This window comes from Xiphophorus hellerii, chromosome 14, assembly GCF_003331165.1.
Source record: "Xiphophorus hellerii strain 12219 chromosome 14, Xiphophorus_hellerii-4.1, whole genome shotgun sequence".
NCBI classification, from domain to species: domain Eukaryota; kingdom Metazoa; phylum Chordata; class Actinopteri; order Cyprinodontiformes; family Poeciliidae; genus Xiphophorus; species Xiphophorus hellerii.
The window spans coordinates 18993884-19020769 of NC_045685.1; the positions used below are offsets into that span (position 1 = coordinate 18993884).

At 38.3% G+C, this 26886-nt stretch overlaps 1 protein-coding gene and 1 long non-coding RNA gene across 6 annotated transcripts in view; both read right to left on the bottom strand.

The window, feature by feature from the left end:
* LOC116732205 (serine/threonine-protein phosphatase 2B catalytic subunit alpha isoform) overlaps positions 1 to 26886 on the bottom strand; it is a 95902-nt gene that overhangs the window by 32234 nt on the left and 36782 nt on the right. For all 5 annotated transcript variants that reach the window (XR_004341736.1, XM_032582237.1, XM_032582239.1 and 2 more), the window contains exons 2-6: positions 19651 to 19851; positions 4357 to 4481; positions 3676 to 3787; positions 1972 to 2117; positions 1267 to 1406 (exon numbers count right to left, since the gene is read on the bottom strand). Coding sequence is in view for 4 of the 5 variants with exons in the window: in XM_032582237.1 (XP_032438128.1) it covers positions 1267 to 1406; positions 1972 to 2117; positions 3676 to 3787; positions 4357 to 4481; positions 19651 to 19851 (724 nt within the window). In the remaining variant the exon portion in view is untranslated. The remainder of the gene's footprint in view (positions 1 to 1266; positions 1407 to 1971; positions 2118 to 3675; positions 3788 to 4356; positions 4482 to 19650; positions 19852 to 26886) is intronic.
* LOC116732206 (uncharacterized) lies at positions 8224 to 16940 on the bottom strand. The gene is made up of 3 exons (XR_004341737.1): positions 16930 to 16940; positions 16004 to 16010; positions 8224 to 8457 (listed from the first exon to the last, which is right to left on the bottom strand). It is a non-coding gene; the product is annotated as an uncharacterized LOC116732206 (long non-coding RNA).

Sequence of the window (26886 nt, forward strand, 5' to 3'; positions counted from 1 at the left end):
ATGTTTGGGTTTTTTTACATCTATCTTTTTTGTATTGTTTACATTATAAAGCTTCAAAATTGAAGTCTTAAAATGCCTCACTGTGAAATGCCTCAGTATATTGGAGATCAGTGGGGTGAAGTGTACAGTGTTCTGCTGAATCATGACCAGGTGCATTACTTTTCCTTCTCACTTTATTTTATTTCCATAATAAGAATCAACTTGATCATGTGGGAATAAAATTTTATTGCACCACTAGAGCCATAAGTAGTGAAATAACTTTATTTTTAAAATAATTTTAGACAGTCATGGTAAAGGACAGGAGTGTCAAACTCATTTTCGTTTTGGGCCAAATCAAGATTATGAATGCTCTTAAAGGGCCGGTTGAGCCAGAATGTATTGATTAAACCTGTTCACAACTGTTAAAATATCAATCAGTTCCTAAAATTAAATATTATTGAACATATTTTCAGTCCCCCAGGATTTCACGATTCTTTTTGTGATTTTTTCCCCCCCAAAAATCTGAGTGTTTGTGGTACTAATTTGGAAATATTTGTGTTTATTTATGATGGTAAATGTGACTTTTTATTACTCACTCTATAGATCATGGACTATAATCTGACATCAATTTAGGTTGAGGCAGCTGTTTAGTACAAGTAAAAAAGTTTTTGACAATTTCTGAGAAAAATCTGCAATAAAATCCCAATTATTAACGCAAAAAAGTGCGGGAATTTTTTTGATTTTTGCGTGAATTTCCACGATAATTCTCAATAAACTGGAGGGACTGATTCATATAATTTGGCAGGAACCAGATAAAAACTGCACTGATTTGATTGATAACATAATATTTACTATTTAAGGGCCACATAAAAAGCTATGGCGGGCCAGTTCTGGCCCAAGGGCCTCGAGTTTGACACATGTGGTACAGGATGTGTTGACAGGAGCAGGACTTTTATGACATATTAAAAAATCTGTCTCATTTGGTGTGACCCTGTAAGATGCAGAGTCACAGATGTGCAAAAATTATTTGGGTGAATCTTTAAGTCATACCACGCCTTCGAAATGACTGGCTGATTCACACTAGTGTGAAAGGGTATTGGAATAATTTAAACTTTTTCACCATACTGTAAAACATAGCTGTGGCTTGCATAAGCAGTTCAATACCAGCAGCAGAATTGAGCTCCTAACTCACTGGCTCCCTCTCTAAATCCTGACGGCAACGTTCAGAGGCAGAGAAAGAACAACCACGACACATAAAATAAACGTCCTGGGAGATGGAGAGCCTACCTGTAGAAATAGGAGCAGCCTCTCACTGTGTTGTGTGTGAAGTGCTCCTGGCTCTTCTCGTTCCCAAAGTCCTCCAGAGGGTCTGACCACAGCAGATCGCACATCGGCCCGTAAGCTGGCGGCTCTTTGAATCTGTCTAGCTGTGGAGGAAAACATGAGGCTCCTGTGAAAGTTTCCTTTTAACTGCAGCTTAGCACGTAATTAAATCGCTGTTGAATCAATATTAAACCATATACAGAGAGGATGTCAAAGAAAAAATCAATCTTGCAGTGTAGAGATGGATGAACAAAAAAAAAAAAAAACGGCAATCTTTTTCTACCAGCATAAACGTCTTTACTTTCAGGAAATGATGATTTTCTTAAACTGACGCTTGTTCGTGACTACGCGGGCTGCATGATGGACACTTTGCTGGAGCAAATGCTACTATGCATGCCCTCTGATTGCAGCCACAAACTCCATTTAGATTTATTGAATTAGTCTGAGAGAAGAAACTTATTTTCCTTCCACTTTTCTTTCATTTAGAAGAAAGACAGCAATGCTACGTATCCAAGTTTGGAGACACAACTCTACTTTATGAATTACAAGCAAATTGACTAAATCTTTGTCCCATTTCTAAAGCAATTAAGAAACATCTGCTGATTAAACAAACACAGAAGTCACAGCTTTGTAAAACAGCTATAAAACTATGTCAGATCATACACATACTTTCCTGATGTCGTCAAGATTTGTGATTTCTGGAGACAGTCCTCCGTGTACACACAGGAACTGCTGGTTCATAAGTGCAGCCAGGGGAAGGCAGTCGAAGGCGTCCATACATGCGTCATACACCCTCTCTGAATACTTAATTTTACCTGTCAGGGATGAGGGAGGGGAACACAGGGCAGGAACAAGAAAACAGCATGCCAAGTCAAACAAACCTGCTCTCCAATACTGGTGCAGTGTCCTGGTCGGGGATGGAAATGCTTTCTCAACACTGGCGAAAAAAAAAAAAAAAACTTCCCGAAAACAGTTTTAGAAGAACACAATGTAAATGTCATTTATGCTGATTTTCTCTTCCTACCCGCAGCGACTGAGTCCAATAAAAACAGCTCTGACATGGGTAAATACCAATAAAAGGTAAAATATGGCTTTTTTTTTAAAGAGACTATTACTTCACCTGCGCAGGGACTTGAAAGTGATAGTTTAGGTTGTTTGAGGAGGGTTTTGCAGAGTGGTTATGAGTAGCCAGTATTTTACATGCAGAGAACAGTAGTCACAACTTTTTAATGTCAAAGACAGAAATGAGGAATTTGAGGAGCAAATTTCCACCCCTAAAGCAGTTTAATGTAAAAACATTTGCTTGCAACAGATGATCTTTACTCCAAATGTAACTTTTGCATTACAGTTTTTCACAATTGTAATTGTTAGCCTAGTTCCAAGTAGTTGTTAATATTTTCTAAATATAATGTTTGCACAGCTAAGCATTCACTGACCCTGATAAATAACTTATTAATATATTTTAGTCTCTGCCAGGAAAGAAGTTGAATGACTCAGAAGCCTAATTAATTGCTAGCAGCTACCTAGAACTGAGAGCTGGTAGCGTGGCTAAGAAAAGCTGCTAGCGGTTCTGGAAATCCTGGAACAAAGTAATTGTTTATCTTGCTTGAAATAGCTTTCAACTTGGCTCAAGCTAGTTGTAATCCATGCTCAGACTAGCCTAGCCCAGTGTAGTGAAGCTGCTAGGCTGGTTCTTTGTAACTATGTGACTCCTGAGAGTTGTTAGCCGTTAGCTCGACTCTGGATAAATGTAAAGAAGGTTATGGAGAGCTGCTAACTTAACTGTAAATAGCCTAGCTTAGTGTAGTTGTTATCCTAACAAACAATAGGGGGTGATAAAATGGCTCCACGTATCTTTTAGCCTGACTCTGAGTAGCTGTTCGTCGTTAGCCTGGTTCTATAAAGCCTGGCTCCAAGTAATTGTTTATCTAGTTCCAAAATAAATAACTAAATCTGGCTTAGAGGAACTTTCAACTTTGTTGTAGCTAGTTGTAAGCCCTGTTTTGACTAGCCATGCTCAGATTAGCTGCTAGCGCGGTTTAGAGAAACTGCTAGCTTGGCTCCGTGTGACTGTATGATTGACTCCTGAAAACTATTTGATCAACGTAGGTTATCCGTTAGCTCAACTCTGGATCAATGTAAATCAGTTTCTGGACTGCTGCTAGATTAGAGTAGCTGTTAGGGTAAAATGGATCCAGGTGTCTTTTAGCCTGACTCCAGGTAGCTGTTAGCCGTTAGCTTGGTTCAGGCTAGTGGCTAGCATGGCTTCAAGTAATTGTTAGTTCTAGATAGTTGTATATCCAAAATGAGCTCATCCAAATATTGTCAAAGAAACATTAAGAACAATAAAAAACTTAAAAATACTTTACTTACATTCCTGCTTAAATGTGAAATACTCTGTTAAATGTCGACATTCGTGATTCCCACGCAGCAAAAACAGTGTTTTGGGGTATAGGATCTTTAAGGCCCACAAGTAGAGCACACACTGCAACAAGAAGGAACAAAAATAAGAGCAGAACAGTTGGCTTTTCATCTTTCCTAATGCTAAAATCAAAAGCTATCATGTCAAACATCGTCAGCTTCACAGAAATGCATGTAACTCTGCTCATACTGAAATATTAATGAAGCACATTTTGTGGCGCATTTCAGGCTTGCAAGACACAGAAAGATGAAACATCACATTCAAATGAAACACCTGACCAGACAAGAATAGCACACGCTATAAATATATTTCATATATATGTATTTTTTATTATTAAACAAAGCATTTCCAGAGATAAGGCCGCAATAAACATATACTGTATATTGGTTATAAAGTCCTATACTTCAAACATGTATTTTGTGGAATATTAAAAATAATCCTCAGCTCCACTGTGACATTTGCGATCCAGGCTACGTTTGAAACGATCATAAAAGTGTTTTATCACTGCAATATCTGCAGCCTGATTTCATCTACGATCAGAGAAAGCTATTAATAAACCAAGCTTCTGTCACACACATGGCGAGCATCATGCTCAATTACGGCCGCACAAGAACAATAACAAACAGACTCACTTCAATACTGAAATACCCTCTGTCTACGTAGTCCCCAAGGAAAAGGTAGCGTGTGGATGCTGGTGATCCTCCTACTTCAAACAGCTTCATTAGGTCAAAGAACTGGCCGTGGATGTCTCCGCAAACTGGAAATATGTCAGGAAGAAGACAACAGTGTGTCAGTATAAAGGCTGGCAATGGATGAAAATAACATTAAGATTGTGAGAGAGTGTTTGTATGTTTCAACGGGTTTCATCTGGTAGTTAGGAGCTGAGAATCAAATAAGAAAGGTTTCTGAAGTCGTACATTTGAGGAGAAAACAAACTCTAGTTTAAATGCTGCTGTTCCTGTTTTCATTCAGGCTAGATATGACATTTATTTTTTATGTCCAGTACTGTACAAATCCACTCCAAATGCTTTTAATTCAAAGGAGCAGACATATTTTGAAATGGCCCTGACTGACATTTCTTCAGGATTTCTGAAAATTATAAAAGTTTTCTTCAGAAGTTTAAAACATTACGGTACAGTATGTCTGGAAAAAAAAATAAATAAAAAGAAAAATAAAGAAATGTGGGATGATTCACATCGAAGTATTGCATGTCCAGTGCAGTCAGCAAGAGATTGTCTCAGTATGAAAAGCTTAGACAAAAATACAATGGTATCATTTACAGAAAGATTTTAAATAAAGAAATAAAACTAACAGAATGAAACACATTGGAAGCACCAGCTTTAGGAATCTTCCTAGTTTATATAAAATAATAATAATTCACGACAAATCTATTTTCAACAATGCATCTCCATATAAATGCTTTACTGTAACTGTTCTGCATTTACTTAAACGTGTGTTGTTTTTGTTCTTTGAGACAGCAGAACAGATATCAATTTTATTGATTTCTAAACCTTTCATGCAAGTTTGTGGGTGTGGGTGTGTTAACTAAATACAAATTCTGTTCGTCACAGCGATTACCGACAGAAAATTGAGCCAATGTTAACGGTGAAGTGTGTTACTACCTGGAATCCCAGTGCAATCATGGCTGCTCAACATAACACGTACAGTTACTAACAACAGAGCGGGCAGCTGTTAAATACCACCAGGGGAGCTTTCTGGGATGAAAACATCTGCGTCAGAAATGGGCTACCACAAGTGATTCACCCCAGATCAGCTTGCTATCACATTATGAGATTCTATACTCTATTACTCCCTGTGGAGACGGGAGCAGCCAAGGCCAGAGCAGATTTGCTGCTTACAGCAGCGCCAACTGTCAGGCTGCATATGAAACCGTCTGATTAAAAAGCCTTTCATACAGCTGCCAGTTTTATAGATACAATAAAAGGTCAGTGCAAGGGTGGGGCATCCCGAAATTTACTATTTTTTCTTCTGCTTGTCTCATCTGTCAGATGATTTATTCCTGCATAATGACTTTGATTCTAATTTAGAAAAAAAATTATATTTAAATCCTCTGCAAAATGTTTACTCATTCATGTTGAAGTTGTGTTGCAGTTAGTCTTAACCCTTTAAGACCTAAGTTTCAAATCTTTGCCTGGATATTTTGGTTATTTTAATTGTATGCAGTTCTTTAAATGTCCTGTGAGTAAATATACTCACAGGACATATTTATGCCCGTTTATTCATAACAACTGGAACTTTCATTCCTAGCAAGTTATTTTAACAATTTACCATCTATTAAAAGAGCGCTTCTCAGATTAATTTCAGTTCCTGCTATGACTAGAGTGAAATTACCGTAATAACCTGATGTTGGCTGGAAAGTGCAACGTCTCCCCTTTCAGAAACCGTTGCAATTTTTCAGAATTACGGTATTACAAATTAGGCGATACGTTTGGTCTGGAAGGGTTAAGCAGAGCTGAAAATTAATAAAAGAAAAGAAAAACTAATCTAAATTGTTAGGGGAAGCCAATTCTGCTGAATATAAATGAAACAAAAAAGAATAAAAATGAGATAATTTTTACTTTCAGACATTTCTCCTACTGCTGCATGACAACTGCAGCTCCGTTAACGTAGAGAAAAAAACTGCTTGGGGTTAAAATCACTCAAAAGTTCCAAGGCATTCACACATCTGATACCACAAAAGTCACGAGACACTTTTGTTTACTTCTGCCATAACGTCAGAACTGAAGCAATAACAAAAGTATCTCCGGCAGTGTCATGAAAAGCCTTGCAACAGATGATACGGCCCTATGAACTTATAAGGACGGAGTCCGTCTGGGATCGCATGAAAAGGAAGAGGCACACCCTACATTTTCAGAAGAACTGTGGCAAGTTCTTGGAACAGTCTAAGTAAATACAGTGGTGCATTCACCTTGGTTTTCTGTTTCACTGCACACCAAGAGCCAATCACCTTATGGTTTCCCCTCCCCCAATAATTTGGTTTAATTTGTAAATATGCATGGATTCTTACGTTCCTTTTCTGCAAACAGAATCCAGGATGGGAGGAAAAGTTGCACTGCTTTCAGCTCAGAAGCATCTGGATCATCTCAGTGAAAGAGAGCATGGAAGATAAAAAACTGGCAACCTACATATTTCTGTGGGAAATATATACAGAGTGGCCCATAATCACCATCCAAATGGGGCACTTTGGGATGGTATAGCGTAACCTTGGCATAGGCAATCTGAGGTTTCACTGCAGCTGCATCAACACAGAAACGATCAGACACTTTAGAGCAACATATGCTCCCTGCAAGCTTAACGACTTCAATGTTTGATTTTGTCATCTGTTATATTCTGAATTATTTTGAACAACAAAACAACAAATGTTATCTCAGCATCCCTGATATCAGCTTTGTTTGTGCTTCACTTCCCCAAACAGCTGATCTGTGATCAGACTTTCAAAAAAACAAGAGAGACCTGCTTCACTTTTATGCAGCTCAAAGATTTTTCCAAGTTGTTCAACAAGAATACTTGAGGCTTCTAACACTGCATCTGTTTTTGCTGCATTTCTGATATAGATAATAATGATAAAGTGGAGTTATGCATTCATCATATTTAAATAATTGAAAGTAAAATTTACCCAAGAACCCCAGGAAGACCAGATTACTGTTTATTATCTATTTAAACATAAACATGTCTAAAAGGATGTACTAACTTATGGCCACGGCTGTATGAACACTGCTTGCCATCAAAATGAAGAATGAAATAACGCACTTAAAGTTTTTGTAAATATACATTTAACTGTATAAAAGTGAAAATCTGTAGGTTTTCAGTCACTAAATCCAAATCGTGCCGCTTCCATTAAGTGGAACTAAATCCGATCTGATTGTTCTCAAAGCGTTTGCAGTCCGAACGGTCAGCATTTTATCCGTGAATACTTCTGCAATCAATGCGCTGCTGTGTGACGTCGACGTTCTTCTGCCGCGCATGCGGGTCGCTTTGGGGTCGTAAACCGTTCACACAGGAGTACAAATCAATGAGTAGATGTGTTAATATTTACTATGAAAGTAGAAGGCAACCAAAAAGGTTTGAAAATATGAGCACATTGTGTTCCATGTGACATTTTTGTCAGTGGATTTTAATTTAAAAGTTGTAGTTTTGTCCTAATTTATCTCTGCATTGAGGTCGGGGACCGCTCAAAATGAATCCAGGGGCTGCAAAATGGTCCCCAGGCCTCACTTTGAACACCCTTGCTCTAATCTAGTGGCGTCAAACTCATTTTTATTTTGGGCCAAATCAAAAATCTGAATGTTCTTAAAGGGCCGGTTGTGCCAGAATCTATTGATAAAACCAATTAAACTATTTAAATATCAATAAATAGTTGTTCCTCCAGGGTTTTGGGATTGTTTTTTGGAGTGTATTTTGGAGTCAAAATTACAGATTTTGTGGTGAATATTAAATAATGCTTGTAAGGATTTTTTTTAACAATATTTGCACTAATGTATGATGTGAAACGTGACTCGCTGTATCAGTTACGGATTCAATGTTTTTGACCAATTTTGAGAACATTTGCAGTAAAATTAGGACAAAAATTGGAAATTTGTTGATTTTGTGTGAATTTTGCAGATTTGTGAAAAACTGGAAGGACTTATTGATGTAATCTGGAATCCAGAGGGCCATGTAAAAAGCCACGGCGGGCCAGATTTTGCCCCTGGGCCTTGAGTTTGACACCTATGCTCTAAACATATATTTACTAAAACAGAAGCAGTGCTATTCTTGTTTTTACAAACTTATAAACTTGACCCTCAGTCATGAGTCAAGAGTCAGTTAAATATTTAAACAGGTAAATCTTTGTTATTTTGGCTCTCTGTCTTTTATGAAGCAGCTAATTCGACTCATTTTGTCATCTTTATCAGTGTTGAAAACAACAGTTACATTTAATAGATCTAAATAAAGCCTTCCCAGTTCATGCAACAACTTTAGAAAAGGTTTTCCCCTCCCTGAGCGATGTAATAATCTTCACCCGAATGTAAATATAAACAATATTTATAATTTTCTTAAAATCATGATCTGACCTTTCACTATTTCTATTTATTCACGGACCAGCTGGACAGACAACAGCAACAACCAAGAGGTTGATCCTTCATATCTCCACGTTTTAAGGTCATCTAGTCAACGCGTAAGGGAGAAACGGAGACGTTTCCCAAAGCGTTAACAGATTTGGTTGCAATTTGTAAAAAGAACTTGCGTTTCTCAAAGCTTTACGAACTGAATCTCACAGCAAGAAACACAATTAGACTCAGGTAGAAAAGAGAAAAACCGACGCTGTGATACCCAATTAGACGAAGCGGGAGGACAGCGTTCAAGAGCAATTATCCCAAGTTATGAGACTCGTGAGACGGCTCTGAGAATCCTCTCTCCTTGACTGCATCGTAAACCTCTGCTTTACCCGTCGTCTTTTATTAAACCCACAATGTAACGCCGTTTAAATCCACAGCAGGGACTGACTTCAAGGAACCTTATTATTTTCCGTTTGATTTCTGCAGATATCGTCATTCTTTTCATTTCCTCTCCATTTGCGTCCACGACACACGCACCACTTGCCTATTTTAGACTTGTTGTTAAGCTTCAGAGGAAACTGCTTTAATGGAAGAATTAAAAAAAAAAAGACATTGAATGTGTAATTTTTAAAAGCAGCGAGAAAAAAAAATCAAGTCAAACAATGCATTTCTAGGCAAGATAATTATTCTCTTTTGTTTGCATCAGACATACCAAGAATACTAATTTTCTTAAAAACAGCTCTGACCTTTCACTGTTTGTATTTACAAAAACATTAAAAAAGGGACAAAAATATTGTTTTCAATTGTGCAACAGGCTTTAATACTGTTTGTCAATAATATCAATTTAGAAACAAATAAATTAGATTCAGAAAAATCAACAATTTGCAACAAATCTGAATAAGCCTCTGACTGAAGACCAAACAGTTTAATATCTGTGATGGTTTGAACTTCCTCCAATCAATTGTCCATCAATAGATGACAATATTGATATTTTGAAACCATTTTAAAGTAACGATAACGACGTCATAAAGTCCACCCTCTCAAAGACCAATACATTTTTAACTTTGTTACAGTATGAAATGTCTTCCAGTTAGCACTGGAACTGGAAGACATTTTAAATATCCAAAATAAAACACAACCAAAACAAAAAGACACAAAAACAATAAATAAAACAGAAATATAAAACAGACACAAAACCAAAACCAAAAATGAAATATAAAGTCTCTGCAAACAAAATTGTCTTTTAAAAATATTAATAATCAGAATGGAAATTATTCAGCTCACTTTAATTCATCATACAATCAATTGATCAATTGATCCAATTGTTTACTGTGACAGGCTTCTACAACGTATTTAGTCATGGGGAATGGTGGAGACATTGTTCTTCCAATTTCCAGACACATTATTATCCTTAAATATTTTCTGAAATGTTGCAGTTCTAATATAAAGACATAACTCACAAATACACTCCAGATCCGGTTATATTACGGTTTTAAAACGTCTGTAAAGAAAACTTGGGAAACGCAACATTTAATTACATCTTTTGAGAAATCCAAGGATAAGAATGAAGCTGTGGCTTTAATTAAAAAATTTTGAATCATCAGAAATCCATTTCGAATCGCTTCGCTCTTTGTAATGTCACACTGGGAGCAGAGAACTTAATGCTTTCAAGTTAATTCTCATGTAATTTGTTCATTTTACAGACACGGAAATTAAAAAATTGAAATAAGCAACGCCATGGAAGGAGTTGAAGTCTAAAAAATGTTACACTTACTGTAGAATCACATTAAAAGCATTTAAAGCACTGATACTTTAAAATCCCAACCTGCTTTGCATCAAGTTACACAAAAAAATCTAACTAATTTCTAATTGTGAGCATAGTCATATTTTCCCAATTTATATCACTAATTTAGTATAATCCGACTACATTTGTCACAGGATTCACCCCGATGACGAAGCATTGTGCTTCACATCTTGGTTTCTCCTGAGGTTTTTGTGGCGTTAAGGCTGGTTATTGCCATGGAAACATCCCAGGATTTGGATCCTTTCAATAATGGTAGCGTCAACCAAACCAAACAAAACAAAAAGAAAACACTAACCTGGGCTGCTTCTGACCTGATAAAGGACATAAATCACACAATGCCACAGCTACTGTTGATGAAAAAGGTAGTCATATATTTTATAAAGCGTCATGTACGTCTGTCACAATTAGCAATAAATCAATTAATCGCATGATAAATTAAAACAACCTTAATAACTTTCATTTGGATTACGTTTTGTTTTTCTCTTTTCAACCAAAAACTGCAAGGCAAAAGTCTTCCAGTTGGTGCTTAATAGACTTCATAAATACTTGTATTTGTTGTTTCAGTTGTTTTGTTGGATATTTAAAATTTCTTCCAATTCCAGTGTTAAATGTTCATTACAATTTAAAGTTGTTTGATCTTTGGGAATACATTATTATGCCATTAACATTATATTACTTGAATATGGTCTCAAAATAACAATATTACCACAAAAACGTCTGAGACAATTTATCGTCCAGGAATATTTTTTAGAGTTGTTTAAGGATTTATGTAGAACAAAATGTTAAAAATGGTGATTTTTTCCAACAGTGTGGTGAGAAGTGCACATGTAGCTGACCTTTAGGGGACAATAAGAAATGAGAAGCTGATGCTGACGGTTCAATTTCTAGCCAAAGACTTGATTTGATGGTCGCTCTGAATTGCAGTCAATGCATCTGTGGACGCCGCTGATCGATGGAAGTCAAACACAAGCAGCGGCTCCCTCCTCCAGCTCGGCACTCCACTTCATCAGCAGCAAACACACAACCCTCCCCATCGCTCTGCTCCAGTACACCTACAGACACGCTTCGCCTCCCTCCCTCTTGTCACACAGCACACAAAAACGAGGTGAGAAGCAAAGCCCACATAAGAAGAGCAGGTGGGAGTACATTATCTGGAGTGAGAAACAATTCGTTCTGGCCATCTCCTGCTTGTGTGCTGAAGTGATTCCCCCTGAGTAGCAGCGTATCGGCGGGCAGCAGCTACTGAGTGGGTGGTGGGCATTACACAACCTGGCTTCAGAACCTACACAGGCCACTCCGAAAGGCCAAGCTTATTGAGCGGCCGTGCCAGATCGTGTTTTGATTGAGACGGGGCGCAGTAACAATACCCGGGGTTTTATGATGCCTCTCTCCGAGAGCCCACATCCTGAACGGCACGGCATTATGCAAAGGCGGAGGCGGAGCTTACAATCTGTTTATGAACGTCTGCCGTGCTTGTGAGCGCAATCTGAAAAGCAGAAATTAAACAATACACTTTAATAGTTAGAGCTAAGGTAGTTGATTTGAAATGACAAAAGGTTGAACAAGCCCCTTTACATCCACAGGAAGAAAAATGAAAATGTTCCTATCAAAATTTCATAGTTTTTACAAACAAATTGAGATTTTTTAAGAAAAAATCTTTCCCCAGTTTTTACAGTAGAAAATGTAACGGACGGATGAATGATAGAAAAAAAGAAAACATGGACAGATCGATAAATTGTTTTAAGGATAAATGGATGGATGGATGAAAGAAAAAATAATAAATGGATGAAATAAAGGTTGGATGATGGGAAGAAAAAGTCTTGCATAATAATCTACAGATGTGATTTAACAGGAGCAAAATGCTTCAACTTGCACATTTGTGACATCACAATGAAATAAGGTATCCCAAGCAAAAAAAAAAAAAAAAATTAACCTCCGAGAATAAAATATAGGTTAATAAAATACACATAATTTTTGTTGTATTGATATGTATACAAGGATGTCTTGTATGTATGTATTTGTGAAAGTCCACTTAGTAAAAATATATCTGGGTCACAACTTTTACCGGAACTTATAAAAGGAACAGAGGACACTTGATTGAGAGGAGAAAGGGGTGTGGCAGCACGCTGGAAGAGACGCCGAGCGACGGTCCGAGGAGCTTGCAAGATTAGCCCGGAGAGAACTGACTGCTGGACTAAAAGCGTGGCCAGAGCAATTCACAAAGGGGTCAAAAGTCTTCTGGAGGCAAGGTAGAGCCACACGGAGCGTTGACCGGACCCGAGGCGCTCGCGATCCAGGCCTGACGAAGGGAACCGCCCGGGCACACAAACGCCGACCCGGTGAGACCCTTCCAATTTTTTTTTCTTTCTTTCTTGTATTTTTGGTGCACGAAGACGGATTAATATTTTTGGGCCCCAACGTTGTTTTTTTTTGCGCAAACGGAACTTTATTTTTTTTGGATTGCCTAATTATGGACTTTGTTGATGGACTATTATTATTGATGAACTATTTCTTTTTCTTTTGATTTATAGGCTGGGTTATGGACTTAGATTTGACTGTTTCGTTGTTTAATTGTAAAAACTTAAAGAGTGACGGGTAAAATACTATGATTTCAGGAAAACAATTGATTATTAAATGTAGCGGGCAGCTTGTAGCCGCTTCAGTGCGCTGATGTGTCCCCTCTTTCTTTTCATTAATGAAATCGTTTTTCTAGCATTGTTTGATGGTCATGCTTATTACCAAATTCGTATAAGAAGAAGTAAAAGGACTCACTTGAGCGTGTACATTTCCCGTTTATTCGAGGATTTTGTTACACATTTGTTAAACTGTCATCGTCAAGGTCTAAAGTGAGGTTTTTCTACAGGAAGTCTAACAATCAAAGTCTTCGTATTTCCTCATCACATCTCAGAGTAGTCGAGTGGATCGGATGTTTTAGAGTCCATTGTGCAGTAATACCATAAGATTTCATAAAAATGGTATTACTAGTTGTGGGGAAACGTGTTTTATTGTGTTTTAATAAGACAGGAGGCGCGTTCACGGTGGAGCCGGCTCTCTGCAGAGGCTTACTGAGGTATGTAAGAGCTTGCCGTTGCCTGGTGATGTGGTTATAGGAGCTCCTGTGATGGCAAGAGAGGAGCGAAGGCCACGGGAGCAGCTTGTATTCAGCATCCTAAGCCAGCACCGTTTGTCACACTCCTCCCTTCTCAAAAAAATAAATAAATTAATAAATAAAAAACCCACCTGCCATCTGGCCCAACAAGGAAGTGACTGAGCGAGAGTGAGGAGCAGAGAGAGGGAGAGAGAGATAGCTGACATGTCATGGTGCTTTGCATCCACGATAAATATTTACATACTAATTTGCTGACCATGTGTCATGCTGGAATGGAGGGCAGCAGAGGGAAGGAGAGAGAGAGAAAGTTAGAGGAGTGAGAGAAGAGAACAGGAGAACAACGGAGGTAAACACAGCGGGAAAATGAGCACAAGCAGCAGAGAAGCCCTCGCTGAAAAAGACTAATGAGTGGGAGAGGGGTTGAGACAAGGTTGTTGAGTGGGAGGGCAAGAAGTGCTTTGCCGTTGCACTCGCATGCACACGCCGATGAACACGCACACACACACGCACACGCCTGCTCCTCAGGATCAGAGCAGAAACTGTCCGGCATTTCGGTGTAGCACAACAAAAGCAGGCAGGTTCACCTGTTCAACCAACACTTGAATTGTAGTGAAATCTTAAAAAATAAATAAATAAAACATCGTAACGGATGACGACTTCACAACGTGGTTTTGCAGAATTTAAAAAGACAGTACGACCGGTGGGAAAAGGTCAGCAGAATGTGTCTGTGAAAACAAAAGCTCAAGATCAGGTTGTTGGGAGGGATGCAGCGATCGCTCCAAAGGTTTCTGGAATCGGACGATGTTTAGCTCGACCGGAAACGGAACGTCTTCTATGTGGAAAAGGGAACGGAATCCTTTAAAACTTGCAATTTGTGAAGTTTCTATGAGAGGTGGGACTCGATTAAAATTATTTATCTGGTTAATGGCAGGGTCTAAAATTAATCAATCACATTTTAATCCAATCTACACAGTGCGTGTAACACACACCAAAAACAAAAGAAATGTTTTTAATTCAAAAACCCTTTTTGTTGCTAAATTCTGAAATAAACATGAATGAACTCAAGAACAACAACATTTGATGGATGGATAAGAGTAAGATGGATGGATAGATGGTTGGTTGGATGGATGAAAGTAATATTAATGGATGAAAGAATGGATGAATGGACAGAGATGGATGAATGAATGGATGGATGGACAAATGAATGGTTGGATGGATGGATGAAAAAAGAAAGATGAATGGATGAAAGCCGTATATATCCATCTAGTTTTCAGCCCTCAGTCAGTTCTCTCCTCACTCACTAGTTAGATCGTTATTTTCTGGTGAATGAAGTGAATCTGGCACCCAGCTTGTCCAACCTCCATCCAGCCTCCATCCGGCCTCCATCCAACCTCCATCCGGCCTCCATCCAACCTCCATCCGGCCTCCATCCGGCCTCCATCCGGCCTCCATCCAACCTCCATCCGGCCTCCATCCAACCTCCATCCAGCCTCCATCCGGCCTCCATCCAGCCTCCATCCGGCCTCCATCCAACCTCCATCCGGCCTCCATCCGGCCTCCATCCAACCTCCGTCTGGCCTCCATCCAGCCTCCATCGGTGTTTATCTTCAGCAGCCTGTGAGCTCCAGTCGCCAAAAGCCGAATGATTACACATCCAGCTCTGTTTCATCACACGTCAACCTCCGTAAACACGGATCAGAACCAGAATGCAGCTTGTTTTAATCTCTCTGTTGATCGTCGCTGCCTCAAAACCGCCAGACGAGACATTTCCCCCCCATCATGGTGGCCTTCATAAGCACTGGAGGCACACAAGGGTCATGCATTCATGAATTTAAGTGAGTGCATTTCCTGCCTAATGCGAACACAGGCCTCTCTGGACCATATTGTGGAAATGATCTGGTATTAGGAAATGATGGGTTACCATAGATCCCTTGAGTAGGCCTCTGCCTCTGATTACACCAACATCAAAGAGGCCTCATCAGAAAGTCTAATGGAGGAGCAGCACACTTGACCAGGCAGAAGGACAACAATAGCTGCAGTGGATGCATGAATATGCATCAGCAACCACCTCAAGGCGCCGTGTTCATTAAAAAAAATACAAAAAAACAACTAAAATTCAACTTCTGGAAGAGAGAAATCTCATCATTTCTAGAGCTAAAACAGCTATCACCACTTCTACTTTCTTTTTTCTTTTTACAAAGATTTTTACTTAAAGTGTTTAAATTCAAGGACTAGACTCTTATTTGCATTTCCTGTGTGTCAACATTTTGCAGGCTTGAGTGCATCTACTGTTCAACAACCGCATGCACATTTAGGCTCTCTTGGTGTACGAGCAAACAATGACTGACGTCATTCCAGCCAACCTGAGACCAGGATTGGATGTGCTTTACAAATCTGTCACCTGATGGCTCACAACTGCACCTAGATCACAATATTAATGAAATAAAGTTCATTTATTTCAGTAAATCAGCTCAAAAAATGAAACATTTAAACATGTTGAGTGTATTACTTTATTATTTTGGATAATTATGCTACATGAAACAAACATTTAATACAGAAGTGTTATTAAAACAAAGTTTAATGTTCACTGCAATCTAGGGGAATACTGCTGGGTAACTCACAATAGTTCAACCATGTTAATGGAAAGTTGAGTGGAAGAAAAAAACTGTGGCAGAAAGAGATCTTCAGACATCAGAGTATGTTTTTTAATTTCTGCCATAGTTTTTTCTTCCACTCAACTTTCCATTAATGTGCTACTTAAAAAACAATGGCAAAAATAAAACAAATACTCTTGATTTCTGAGGATCTAACTTTCTTACCTTCTGAAATGACAAACAAGCAAGATAAGCAATGAAACATATTTGTGATCTTGTTAAACATAAATTATTATTTTGGGGGATTTTGTTTTGTTTTTAACTTATTCTAGAACAGCAGCATGTTGGAGTAACTCTGTTCCTTTTGATTTTTATTTTTTTTGCTTTTCGACAGTTGGTAGTGATGCGTAACCGTGGCAACAACGAGGTATTGTTTTTACAACTTGGAGCGGCTGATTAGCATCTCAAAGGATCAGATACCATCTGAACTATGACCCCGAGTCCCAGAGGAGGTTGAGGACTGGATGCAAAGCAGCACCAAAGAGCAGAGAGAGAAGGACGAAGTTCTATCCATCTCTTCCATCGACCAGAACGGTTAAGGATCACATCCCCGACTCCGTGTCTTTACCAGTTTTTCTAACCGTATCACCAATTAAAGTGGAGCGGCAAAAGCAAATGAGGTGGATTAGCAAACCTTGCCAACAACTGATGGTGTCATCCAGGACATGTTAGTGTGGAATAGATAATGAGCTGTTAGCATGTCATAGCAGTCATGAAACTATCATATAGTAACAGGCTTCAGTCAGAGGCCTCTTTAGATTTGTTGCAAGACTGACTGCTACAGGAGCTCGTTTCCTCCCACAGCAACTCTTTGAAGAAACCAGATTTGAGTCGCGACATTTTTGAGCCAAATGAGATTTGAGTTGGTACCAATAGTTTAAACAAATAAATGTTTTGGTTGCCATCATCAGAGGTTTGAAAATGTGATTTTCAGTACAGAACATAAAAACAAAAAACACTTTTAAAAGTTTTCTAAGCCAATAGTAAGTGAGCGTTTTATTAAAAATGTAATAACTTCAAATATTCTGATGTGAAACTGAAGAAAACATCTGTGCTTCAACTACAAGCCCGCTACGGCTAATTACACAGCCTATGTTTGGCATTAAGGCCATAATTAGGTTAATTAGGATACAAAACACTTAGAGCTAGCTAGTTATGGATATTTGTGACTTTATTTTTTGAAAAACAGGTAAAACAAAGCAACAAAAAAAAGAAGCTAATATGGGTAAAAATTTTGTAATTTAACTTCCAAAGTCACACATCAGCTACAAGATAAGCAGGTCATAATTTACCGCTGCTTTAATCAAATCTAATCTTGTGGAGCATTTTTGAGTGATTGCAGCCAGACCTGTGTATGTTGCATTCCTTGTTTGATATCTCCAAACACAAAAGAAAAGAAAAACTGGTTGTAAACACAACATTGTGGTCCACAGCCCTAATCGTGTCCTATTGTGCCCTTTATAAAAGTGTCACTTTGCTGCATTTCTCACAGAAAAAGCAGCTCATGGGGAAAATCTCCAGCTGCGAAGTGCATCTGTGAACAGAGACTGTGAGAGGGGGAAAAAAAAAAAAGTTCAAAGCAAATTTCTTTGCACATTATCCAGATATTTTCTGATGTGAAAACAGCTTCAGTCAACAATCTAAATCACTGGCAATCACTGTAAGCAAGCAGAAAGCTATCCAAATGGGAAACTGAAACTGAGAACTGAAAGCTGAAAATGAAAGTAAAACAGCCGTTAAAATAAAACTGCCAAACACACGAAACTGCAGTTACTTTTCCTGACTGAATAACAGAATAAAACAGGTTTTACAGGGTGAGACAGTGATCCATGGTGCCTTATGAAAGTATTCATACTTTTTCACATTTTGTCACGAGTCCAACACACAAGTACTGTGTACATGTGAAGTGGGAGGAAAAATAATCCACGATTTCCAATATTTTTATAAATAACACTAAAAAGCACAGTGTGTATTTGTCCGTTTACTCCGATACCAATGAGACTAATTTAACACAACTTATTAGTAGAGCTGCACATTATGAAAAACATGAATCATTTTCCTTCGACTTCACAAATACGCACTGGTCTGTGTTGGGTTATCGCCTAAAATCCCAATAAAACACATGGCTGACAAAAAGTAAATATGTTGGGCGTGCCGTGGTGGCGTAGTGGTTAGCGCGACCCATGTTTGGAGGGCTTGAGTCCTCAACGCAGCCGTCGAGGGTTCGACTCCTGGATCCGGCGACATTAGTGGCATGTCTTCCCCCTTCTTCTTCCCACTTTCCTGTCAGCCTACTTTCAAAAAATAAGGGACACTAGAGCCCACAAAAAGACCCCCTGGCGGGATACAAAAAAAATAAAAATAAGAAAGGAAATAAGTTGAAAAATTACTTTTGCATGGCACTGTAACGTGATTGAACTGGTACCAACTAAAACAGCAATAAAGCAACCCATAGCGGGTATGGAAGCGTCTTTTTATTTTAGTATTTATTTACACCAGGGTTGGTCAAAGTACCATTTGTGGCATTTTTATAACAAATGAAGGTTGATTCTGCTATAACGTGGCACCATGTGCCTTGAAAATACATAACACTGCCCCTTTAGCCCTTTAAGCCCCAAGTTTCAAATCTCCGCCTGGATATTTTTGCTTATTTTGATTGCATGAAGTTCTTTAAATGTCCTGTGTGTAAATATATATTTGCCCATTTCTCCATAACAACTGAAACTTTTGATATCTAGCAAGTTATTTTCGCAATTTACCGACTAGTAAGAGACCACCTCTCAGATTAATTTCACTCCCTCCCTGCTACGGCGGGAGTGAAATTGCCGTAATAACCTGATATTGGCTGGAAAGTGCAACGTCTCCCCTTTCAGAAACCATTGGAATCTTTCAGATAGCGCAAAGTGTGATGGAATTACGGTACTGCAAAATTGGCTGGATCGTCGTCGACACATTCAGCCTAGAAGGGTTAAGAATTCATCACAAATTGGCTCCATTTTTGAATTGTACACTGAGGGGCTGAAAAAAATAATCCAGAGGCCTATAAATGGCCATCGGGTCACACTTTGGACATCCCTGTTTTAATAAAAAAAGCCTAAAAAACGTTTTCATGTGTTCAGCAATGATTTACAGATCCTCTCACCTCAAAAAATGACTAACTAAAATGTTGCATGTGTAGTTCATGGCAGAGAAGGTAAAAGGAAAAATCACTTATTTACAAAAGTAAATTAAATATTTGCTGATCAGGCTTCATGATTTGGTGTTTATTTATTTGGGGGGCTCATTTCGGGTGTTTTCCTGACCTGTCACAGGGGCCTCGATGTCCAGCAGGTTCTTCTCCGAGCGCAGGATGGCAGCGCCCTCTCCTATGAGCCTGAGGGCCACCGACTCGTCCACGCGCCCCTCCTTGGTTAGGTGAGCTTTCAGCACATCCACTTTGGGCTTCCCGTCGCTGTCAAACACCTCTTTAGCCGTCAGCCGGTGACTGGGGGGGAAGGGGACAGCTGCAGAGGAGGAGGAGGAGGAGAGAGGGCAAGGAGAGGGAAGGGTCAGAAAAACAAAACAAACAATAATAATTACACAACAAAGCAACAAAACAACCCATAGCGGGAATGGAAGCGCTATGGGTTCCATATCCTCTCATAACGTATTTACAGAGCCATGAATTTCAGCGAACAAAAGACTCGTGAGGATAAACCGGCGTTGATGAGGAGCGACATTTAAGCCGTTTGATTAGCAGTTACGCTCCATCTTCCCCGCGGTTCGACTCCCTGCAGGAGGTCACCGCTGCGCTTTCAGCTCACCCTCGGAGACGACTTAGCACACCGCCGCTGTGATCCGTGACTCATTTCATTTTCAATATTTATGACAGAGCCGCAGATTTGCTCTGCAATATTCACAGCTAATGAGATGGCACTTCTGACAGTGAATCAGAGAGCCGAGACATCTGTTGTTTTACTTACATAAAAAGCCGCTCGCCCGAGGGCGAAGCCTAAACAACACGCATGGCTTTCATGTGTGCGCCGTGCGAACACGCCGCGTTTTCTGCGTTTGTAATGGACAGATGCAGACCTGCTGCTGGGTCCAAGGAGTTCAATTTAATTCAACTCCTGAGAGCACTGATGGCATCGTAAAAAATTAAGACTAATCAAATCCTCGGCAGTCCATTACTGTCAGTAATAAGAGCTTTTAAAGGACCGTGCCGCAGATCGACTGCACGACTTTTAAAGCAACAGATGCACCGAAACAGCCGAGAGGCAGAATGCACTTTAATAATACCAGCAGATAAGAAACAATCACTTTTTCTGTTGTTTTAAAGTCATTAAACTTATATTTTTAATTAAATAAACTTCATTATTGATCAATAAATGCTAAAGTATTCATTCCTCTTAAAGTTTTTCACATATAAAACAACCGTAAACTAAAATGTACTTTGTTGGGATTTTATGTTTTAGAAGTGGAGCATAACTGAAAATTATTTATGATATTATCTTTCTTATTTATAAACCTATAAAGAGTGTCATATACACAAATATAGCCACCTTTTACTGCAGTTACAGCCACAAATATTTTGGAAAAGCCTTGGTCTTAGTTTGTGGAATATAGTACCAACTTTCATTTTTTAATGTGTTTTATTATTGGTATTTTTTTGTAGAACAATACATAAACAAATGATTTTTATTCAAAAGTAAATAAATAATTACTGTTATTATTAAATACTCCAGTTAATAATATAAAATACGCGGCGGATTTTATATTCCGCCCCGTTTCCTTTTTGAAGTTTTAACAAGATATGATAAACCAAGTTTAAACAGTTTCTTTGCTTGTTTTTTATGGAATAATTACCTTCACTATCAATAAATGTAGCAGTAATATTTTTAATATCTCTTTTTCTTGTTAGTCTTGTCATATGTTTTTACAAAAAAAGATTATTTATCATCTTTTTTTCCATAATTTAGGAGTTTTCCTTAATTTTAAAACCTAAAAATGTAAATAAAATGGTAATTTTTATTAAATAACACAATTCCTATAGCAGATATTTATCAAAACCTGGAAGTTTTTGCCACATTTGGCGCTCTAAATGAGTTTTATTTAGCTGGACTGAGGGGAAACAGCTCTTTGGGGTGTATAGATCTGGCTTAGCTGTACGGCGAAGTTCTGCTTAGGCCGTCAGAGAACAGGTGGGTTGATACTGAGATTAAATTACACACAGAGGGACTATACTAATTAGGTGACTTCTGAAAGCTGTTTGGGTTTTATTAAGCAGTCTCAGCATTAAATGGGGTGAATGTAAATGCATGCAATCCTTTTCAGATTTTACTTGCAAACACATTTAAAAAAGCATGCATCATTTTGCCACTTTGTGCTATTCTGTCACATAAAACTCCAATAAAATATGTCAAAGTGTGAAAAAATGTCCCTCGTGTCACTCGGGCCCAGCTTGTAACTCAAGGATGTCGGTGAAGTGAGTAACAAATACTGTGTAGTTAACAACTATCATTCCCAAAGGTGAGATCGGATGTAATCACACCAGCGCTTCATCTGCGTCACAGTGCGCTTGCTGACAGAAAATATTTGCAATCTAAGCTGCAGTAATTTGAACTTCCACACGGATGCACGTTGAATTACATATTTAATGAAGTTGCACGCTTGCATCCTGGATCCCATGCTAAGCTCTCTACAGTCACAGATATGCACTTTAGTGGCCCAAATGTTTAAGGAGGGGGATAAACAGAACCGTTTCTCTTCCTTTTAAAGTCACATTACACTGAATGTTCTTAGAGAGAATGAAAAAATGTCTTACAAAATGGCTTTTTCTCAAATCAAGATCTATCCCCACGTTGGATAGAATTACCCAAGGCCCAGATCTGGCCTCCTATGAGCACCTGCTGCACAACTCCGGCTCGGGGCCGGGGCCGCTGGGCTTTGGACTCCTTAGAGGAGCACAATCTCTATAAGCTAAGGCCCCTGAGATGCTGAAGAGACGCAGTGTGAATGCTCTCTAAACTTAAAAACACTTGTTGGGCCTTTTTCCTGCAAAGTACAAACGACAGCTGGTCAAAAATCTTTAGAAAATCAGTATGAAAACTAACTTCTGAGTGATTGTCGTTCAAAGAAAACTTAACAACTTAAGAGTCCAAACACACTGAACTGAATATGTTTTACTGACATACTTTCCATTTTAAAGCACTCAACTATTCATTATCAGCTTATTTTCTTTCAAGTTACAGGCATTTCTAATAAATTAAGGGGGTAAATAACGATAGTAAAAAGTATTAAAATCTCTGAAGAGTTTGTATTCCGCTCCGTTTCCTTTAATTGCAATTTTGATCAGCACATGAGACGGTTGACTTATGAAATATGAGAGGTTATGACCCCCGATGAAACCAAAATAACCCTGAGTATCCGCCTGCTGGAAGATAATATTTATTAGAGTGGCATAAGGAGATTTCCGGACAGCAGAATATAAATAAACTACTGAAAACGTATTAGTTGTTAACCTGCAAAATTAACATTATATGTATGAAAGTTTGATGCACTTAACAAACGAGGAAAAACAAAAACAAAAGGAAAACAGATTTCAATTTTTGGATCTGCCGATCACCAATCAGGAGCGATCATTAAAAAAATAAAAATAAAAATCACATAGCTGGCTAATTCTGGTCTAATTAGTTGGTGCATTTCAGGTGCACATGTTCTGCTGTATGATTTTCTTAAAAACAATACAGACAATACAGAAAGTATAGTTTAGGAATATTGTGATAAAAATCTACCCAAACGTTCACTGAAGAATCAGAAATGTAGTTTTTCAAATTTCTTAGATTTGAAAATGCCTTTCTTTTCATTTTTAAAATCAGAGATTTAGAAGAGTTTTTAACATTTCATATTTAGAAAATATTTATGTAAAAAATCTCAGATTTAGACACTACTCCTAAAACTTGCAGATTTAGAAAGTACTCTTTTTAAATCTCACATTTAAAGATCTCAAAATTTAGAAAGTATTTCTAAAAATCTCGGACATAGAAAGTATTTTCCTGAAATCGGAGATTTAGAAAGTATTGTTTGAAAATGTCAGAGTCAGAAAGCGATTTCGAACATAGTATTTTATTATCTCAAATCTCAGATTTAGAAAAGTCTGAGTTCATCTCAGCAGAAACTCTGTTCCCACATGTATAAGAGGTGAAACATTAAAGATTATTTTTTTTACCAAGTTTTAGAATTAACTAAACTTGGTATAGCTTTTTTTGGATAGCTAAAATAAAAAGTGCAGTGAGGACAAAGACTGTAGTGTCGTTACGGCTCTGGGTCTTATGGGTTGGGTTGCAGGTGTCTTGTTGTCTGTCTTTGTGCTCCTCCCCTTTACAGGTGCTGCTGATTTGTTCATTTGGAGCACAGAGCATTTAAACCTGGCCGTCTCCACCTTCTGGGTCGCCTTTGGCGTCCACTCTGCTCTTGATGCTTGTGGTGTTTTGTTGCCAGGCCTCAGCTCCCCTCCTTTTGCACATTTGAGTTTGTCTTTGTTTTTGAACTTCAGCACTTCCATATGCACGCATACATCACATCCAAGCATTTGCATTACACCACTGATACTGACATTCACAATCCATTGTTGTTTGTGTTAATAAATATTCCTCTTTATGCACTTTAACCACTGCATGGTCTCCCGTTTTTGTTATGACCTTGAGCCAGTCATAACAATTGGGGGCTCGTCTGGGATCGGAACCCAGGACTTCTTGCACCCAAAGCGAGAATCATACCCCTAGACATTTACTTGACTTTTTTACTGAAAAGTCAAGTAAAAACCACAAACACACCGAACACCACTGTGTAACATTATTTTTAACAAGTTCTGACTGGTGTTTTTATGTTTTCAGGTTTATTTTCAGTTCATTATATTTCATATCAACCCCACCTTTGTTGGTGGTTTTGACCCATAAAGGGTTTCTGGCTCCAGCTCCGGATGGCATTCAGCTGCAGTATGGTTTGATGCACGGTCAGAGGGGGCAGAGCATGCTGACGTTCTGCACACTGATGTCTGTATAAAAGCCCCTTTAATGGGCATAATTATTCTCTCCTTAAACATCAAAGCTCTAAGTAAACTGTCACGTATGTGGCTCCCACAGGCTGATCAACAGTAGCCAGATCTGTCTATATGACTAATTTGGGGTTATTTAAACCAGCATTAAGGCACTTTCTTACAAGATTCTGAAAACAGAAAAAAAAGAAAATTAAACACGAGTTATATTGTAAATTTAGGTTAAAAATATCAAATAAAAATATCAAAGTGACTCAGAAAATAACAGACTTTTAAATCGTCAGTTTAGAAATTACTTTTATTAAAGATGATCTATATAGGATAAGTCTGTGGGCTACACAAAATAGCCATTGTACAGCACATAAAGCGGCAAAATCTGCTGACCAAATGTATTGGAGCTCAGATTGGGTTGCTAGGGAACGGGGTGGGCTTGGCTGGGGTTGCTAGGTGACGGGCAGTGCCAACTGATTTGCAACGTTACATTCCAGAGGTTTTTGAAACGTTTCATTTTCCAGAAACCAAAAGCATTAACTTATTGCCAGAAAACAGCTAGGTGAGTTTTTTTAAGTGCTTAGTGTAACCCGCAATTAGTTAAGGACTTTTATTTTTGCGGGGCCACTTCCTGTGTTGCCCCAAACTCTGCTAGCTTATTTAAAGCCCCGCCTCCAGCGCGCAGTTTAAAGATCCTCACCTGTTTCCACTGTGATTGTGGCTTGCTGTTGGCGTCTTCCTCAGGAATTCCTCCAAAAATCTTTAAACCTATTGATTTGATTGCTGGGTGAGTTTATTTGACAACAATATTACTTTTACATGTGGAACTTCTGCTCGATTGCTCATTGGAGCGTTGCTTTATTAGAATCATTGGCGTTGTTTACCTGGACCATCACCGGGATTCTGTCACGGCTGATTGTGGCTCAGTACGCCCTACTCTCTTCTAGAAGGTAACTTGTTGAATTTTGTGCCTGTTCTGACAAGTTTACATTGATGCTGAGGCACTGAAGTTTAAAATAAAATTGATCAGAACAGAATGTAGCTACACTTAAGTTGATATTGCGCAGTATATTTATTTATTTATTTATTTATTTTTCCCTTCCCTCTCTCTGCTTGAGTATTTGATGATTAATTTATTTTATTTTTCTTGATTGATATTTTGGAAGTGCACTTTAACTTTAAATTGATTAGTTTGAAATGATATTTTTTGTTTTGTTTTATTTAAATTATGGTTAATTTAACCTGATTGAAATGTTTGTCTAATTATTAGGAATCTAACTATTGCATTTGCATTTAGTATGCATAAACTAGATGCTTAAATTTAATAATTATTTCCTTTGTATTATATTTGTACATAATTGTTTTTGATAAAACACTTAATGGGTTTTCTGACCTTTTAGGTCGGGTTTCCCCCCTTCCCCCTCCCTGTCGGATCAGATCCTCATCTGGGTCGAAAGATGGCGAGCTAGGAATGGACTATGGAGTTTATGATTTGGAAATCAATTTATTCTGAGTCAATTCTCACGTGTCTCATCGTGTTGCTGTAATTGTATGTTTTTATTCAAATCACTTAATATACATTCACCAAAACTAAAAGCACTGCCTCCTGTTTTTTTTCACACCTCAGGCTCCTTAAAGGACACTCTTCTGATGCTGCTTTTGTAGCCGCAGTTAGCTGCCGAACCCATAAATGTTACGTTAGGCTGATTTTCTATAAGCGGTAGAAACTTAAATGGAAGTACAAAAACATACTAAATGTGAGTTCTGGATGCTACGTCCACTTTAGAGTATTCTGTGTTAAAATGTCGGTGTTAAAGGTCATTTTAATGTCTTAAAATGAGTTTCAAGCTTCAGAAAATAAATGTAAGCTAAAAATAAACAAATAAATAAACTACCGCTGGATGAAGTGTAGAAATGGGATAAGAACCTGGACTTTCCAATCAAAGAACTGTTCAGATAATTGGCTCATTACATATATTTTTAATAGAGCTGTACACTATCATAAACACAAAGCAAAAAAAATAAACGGGAGCAATATATGAAAGGGTACAATACTTCAAGTGTTATAAATTTACTTTACATATCTATAATAAATGCTTTTAATACCCAAACCTCACGTATAAACCTCGCAGCTGACCACAGCGGTGGAGATATTGTGTAATGGTAGTGGTTAAAGTGAGATAACCGCAGCTGATACTGAAATTTCAATTTTCAGTAATAGTATCACAATTACATTTTTCTGTTGAGAAGCCAGTCAGGCCTATAACACATTTCTCCTGACAAATATCACACTTTAATTGATCAATTTTGCCATCAGAGAAAAGTGCATCCAGGTACTTTCTTTTCTTCTGTGAGACAAGTCATTAACTTGTGTCACACTGTTTCTTTTAGACGATTGTGTACTAGAGACACATCTGGCCAACTGTGATAATACCATGATATATTTGAAAATTTCAAAAGGCGCCAATTGTGGATGTTCACCCTGCCGTGGTCCTCCCCTTGTGCCTGTTCT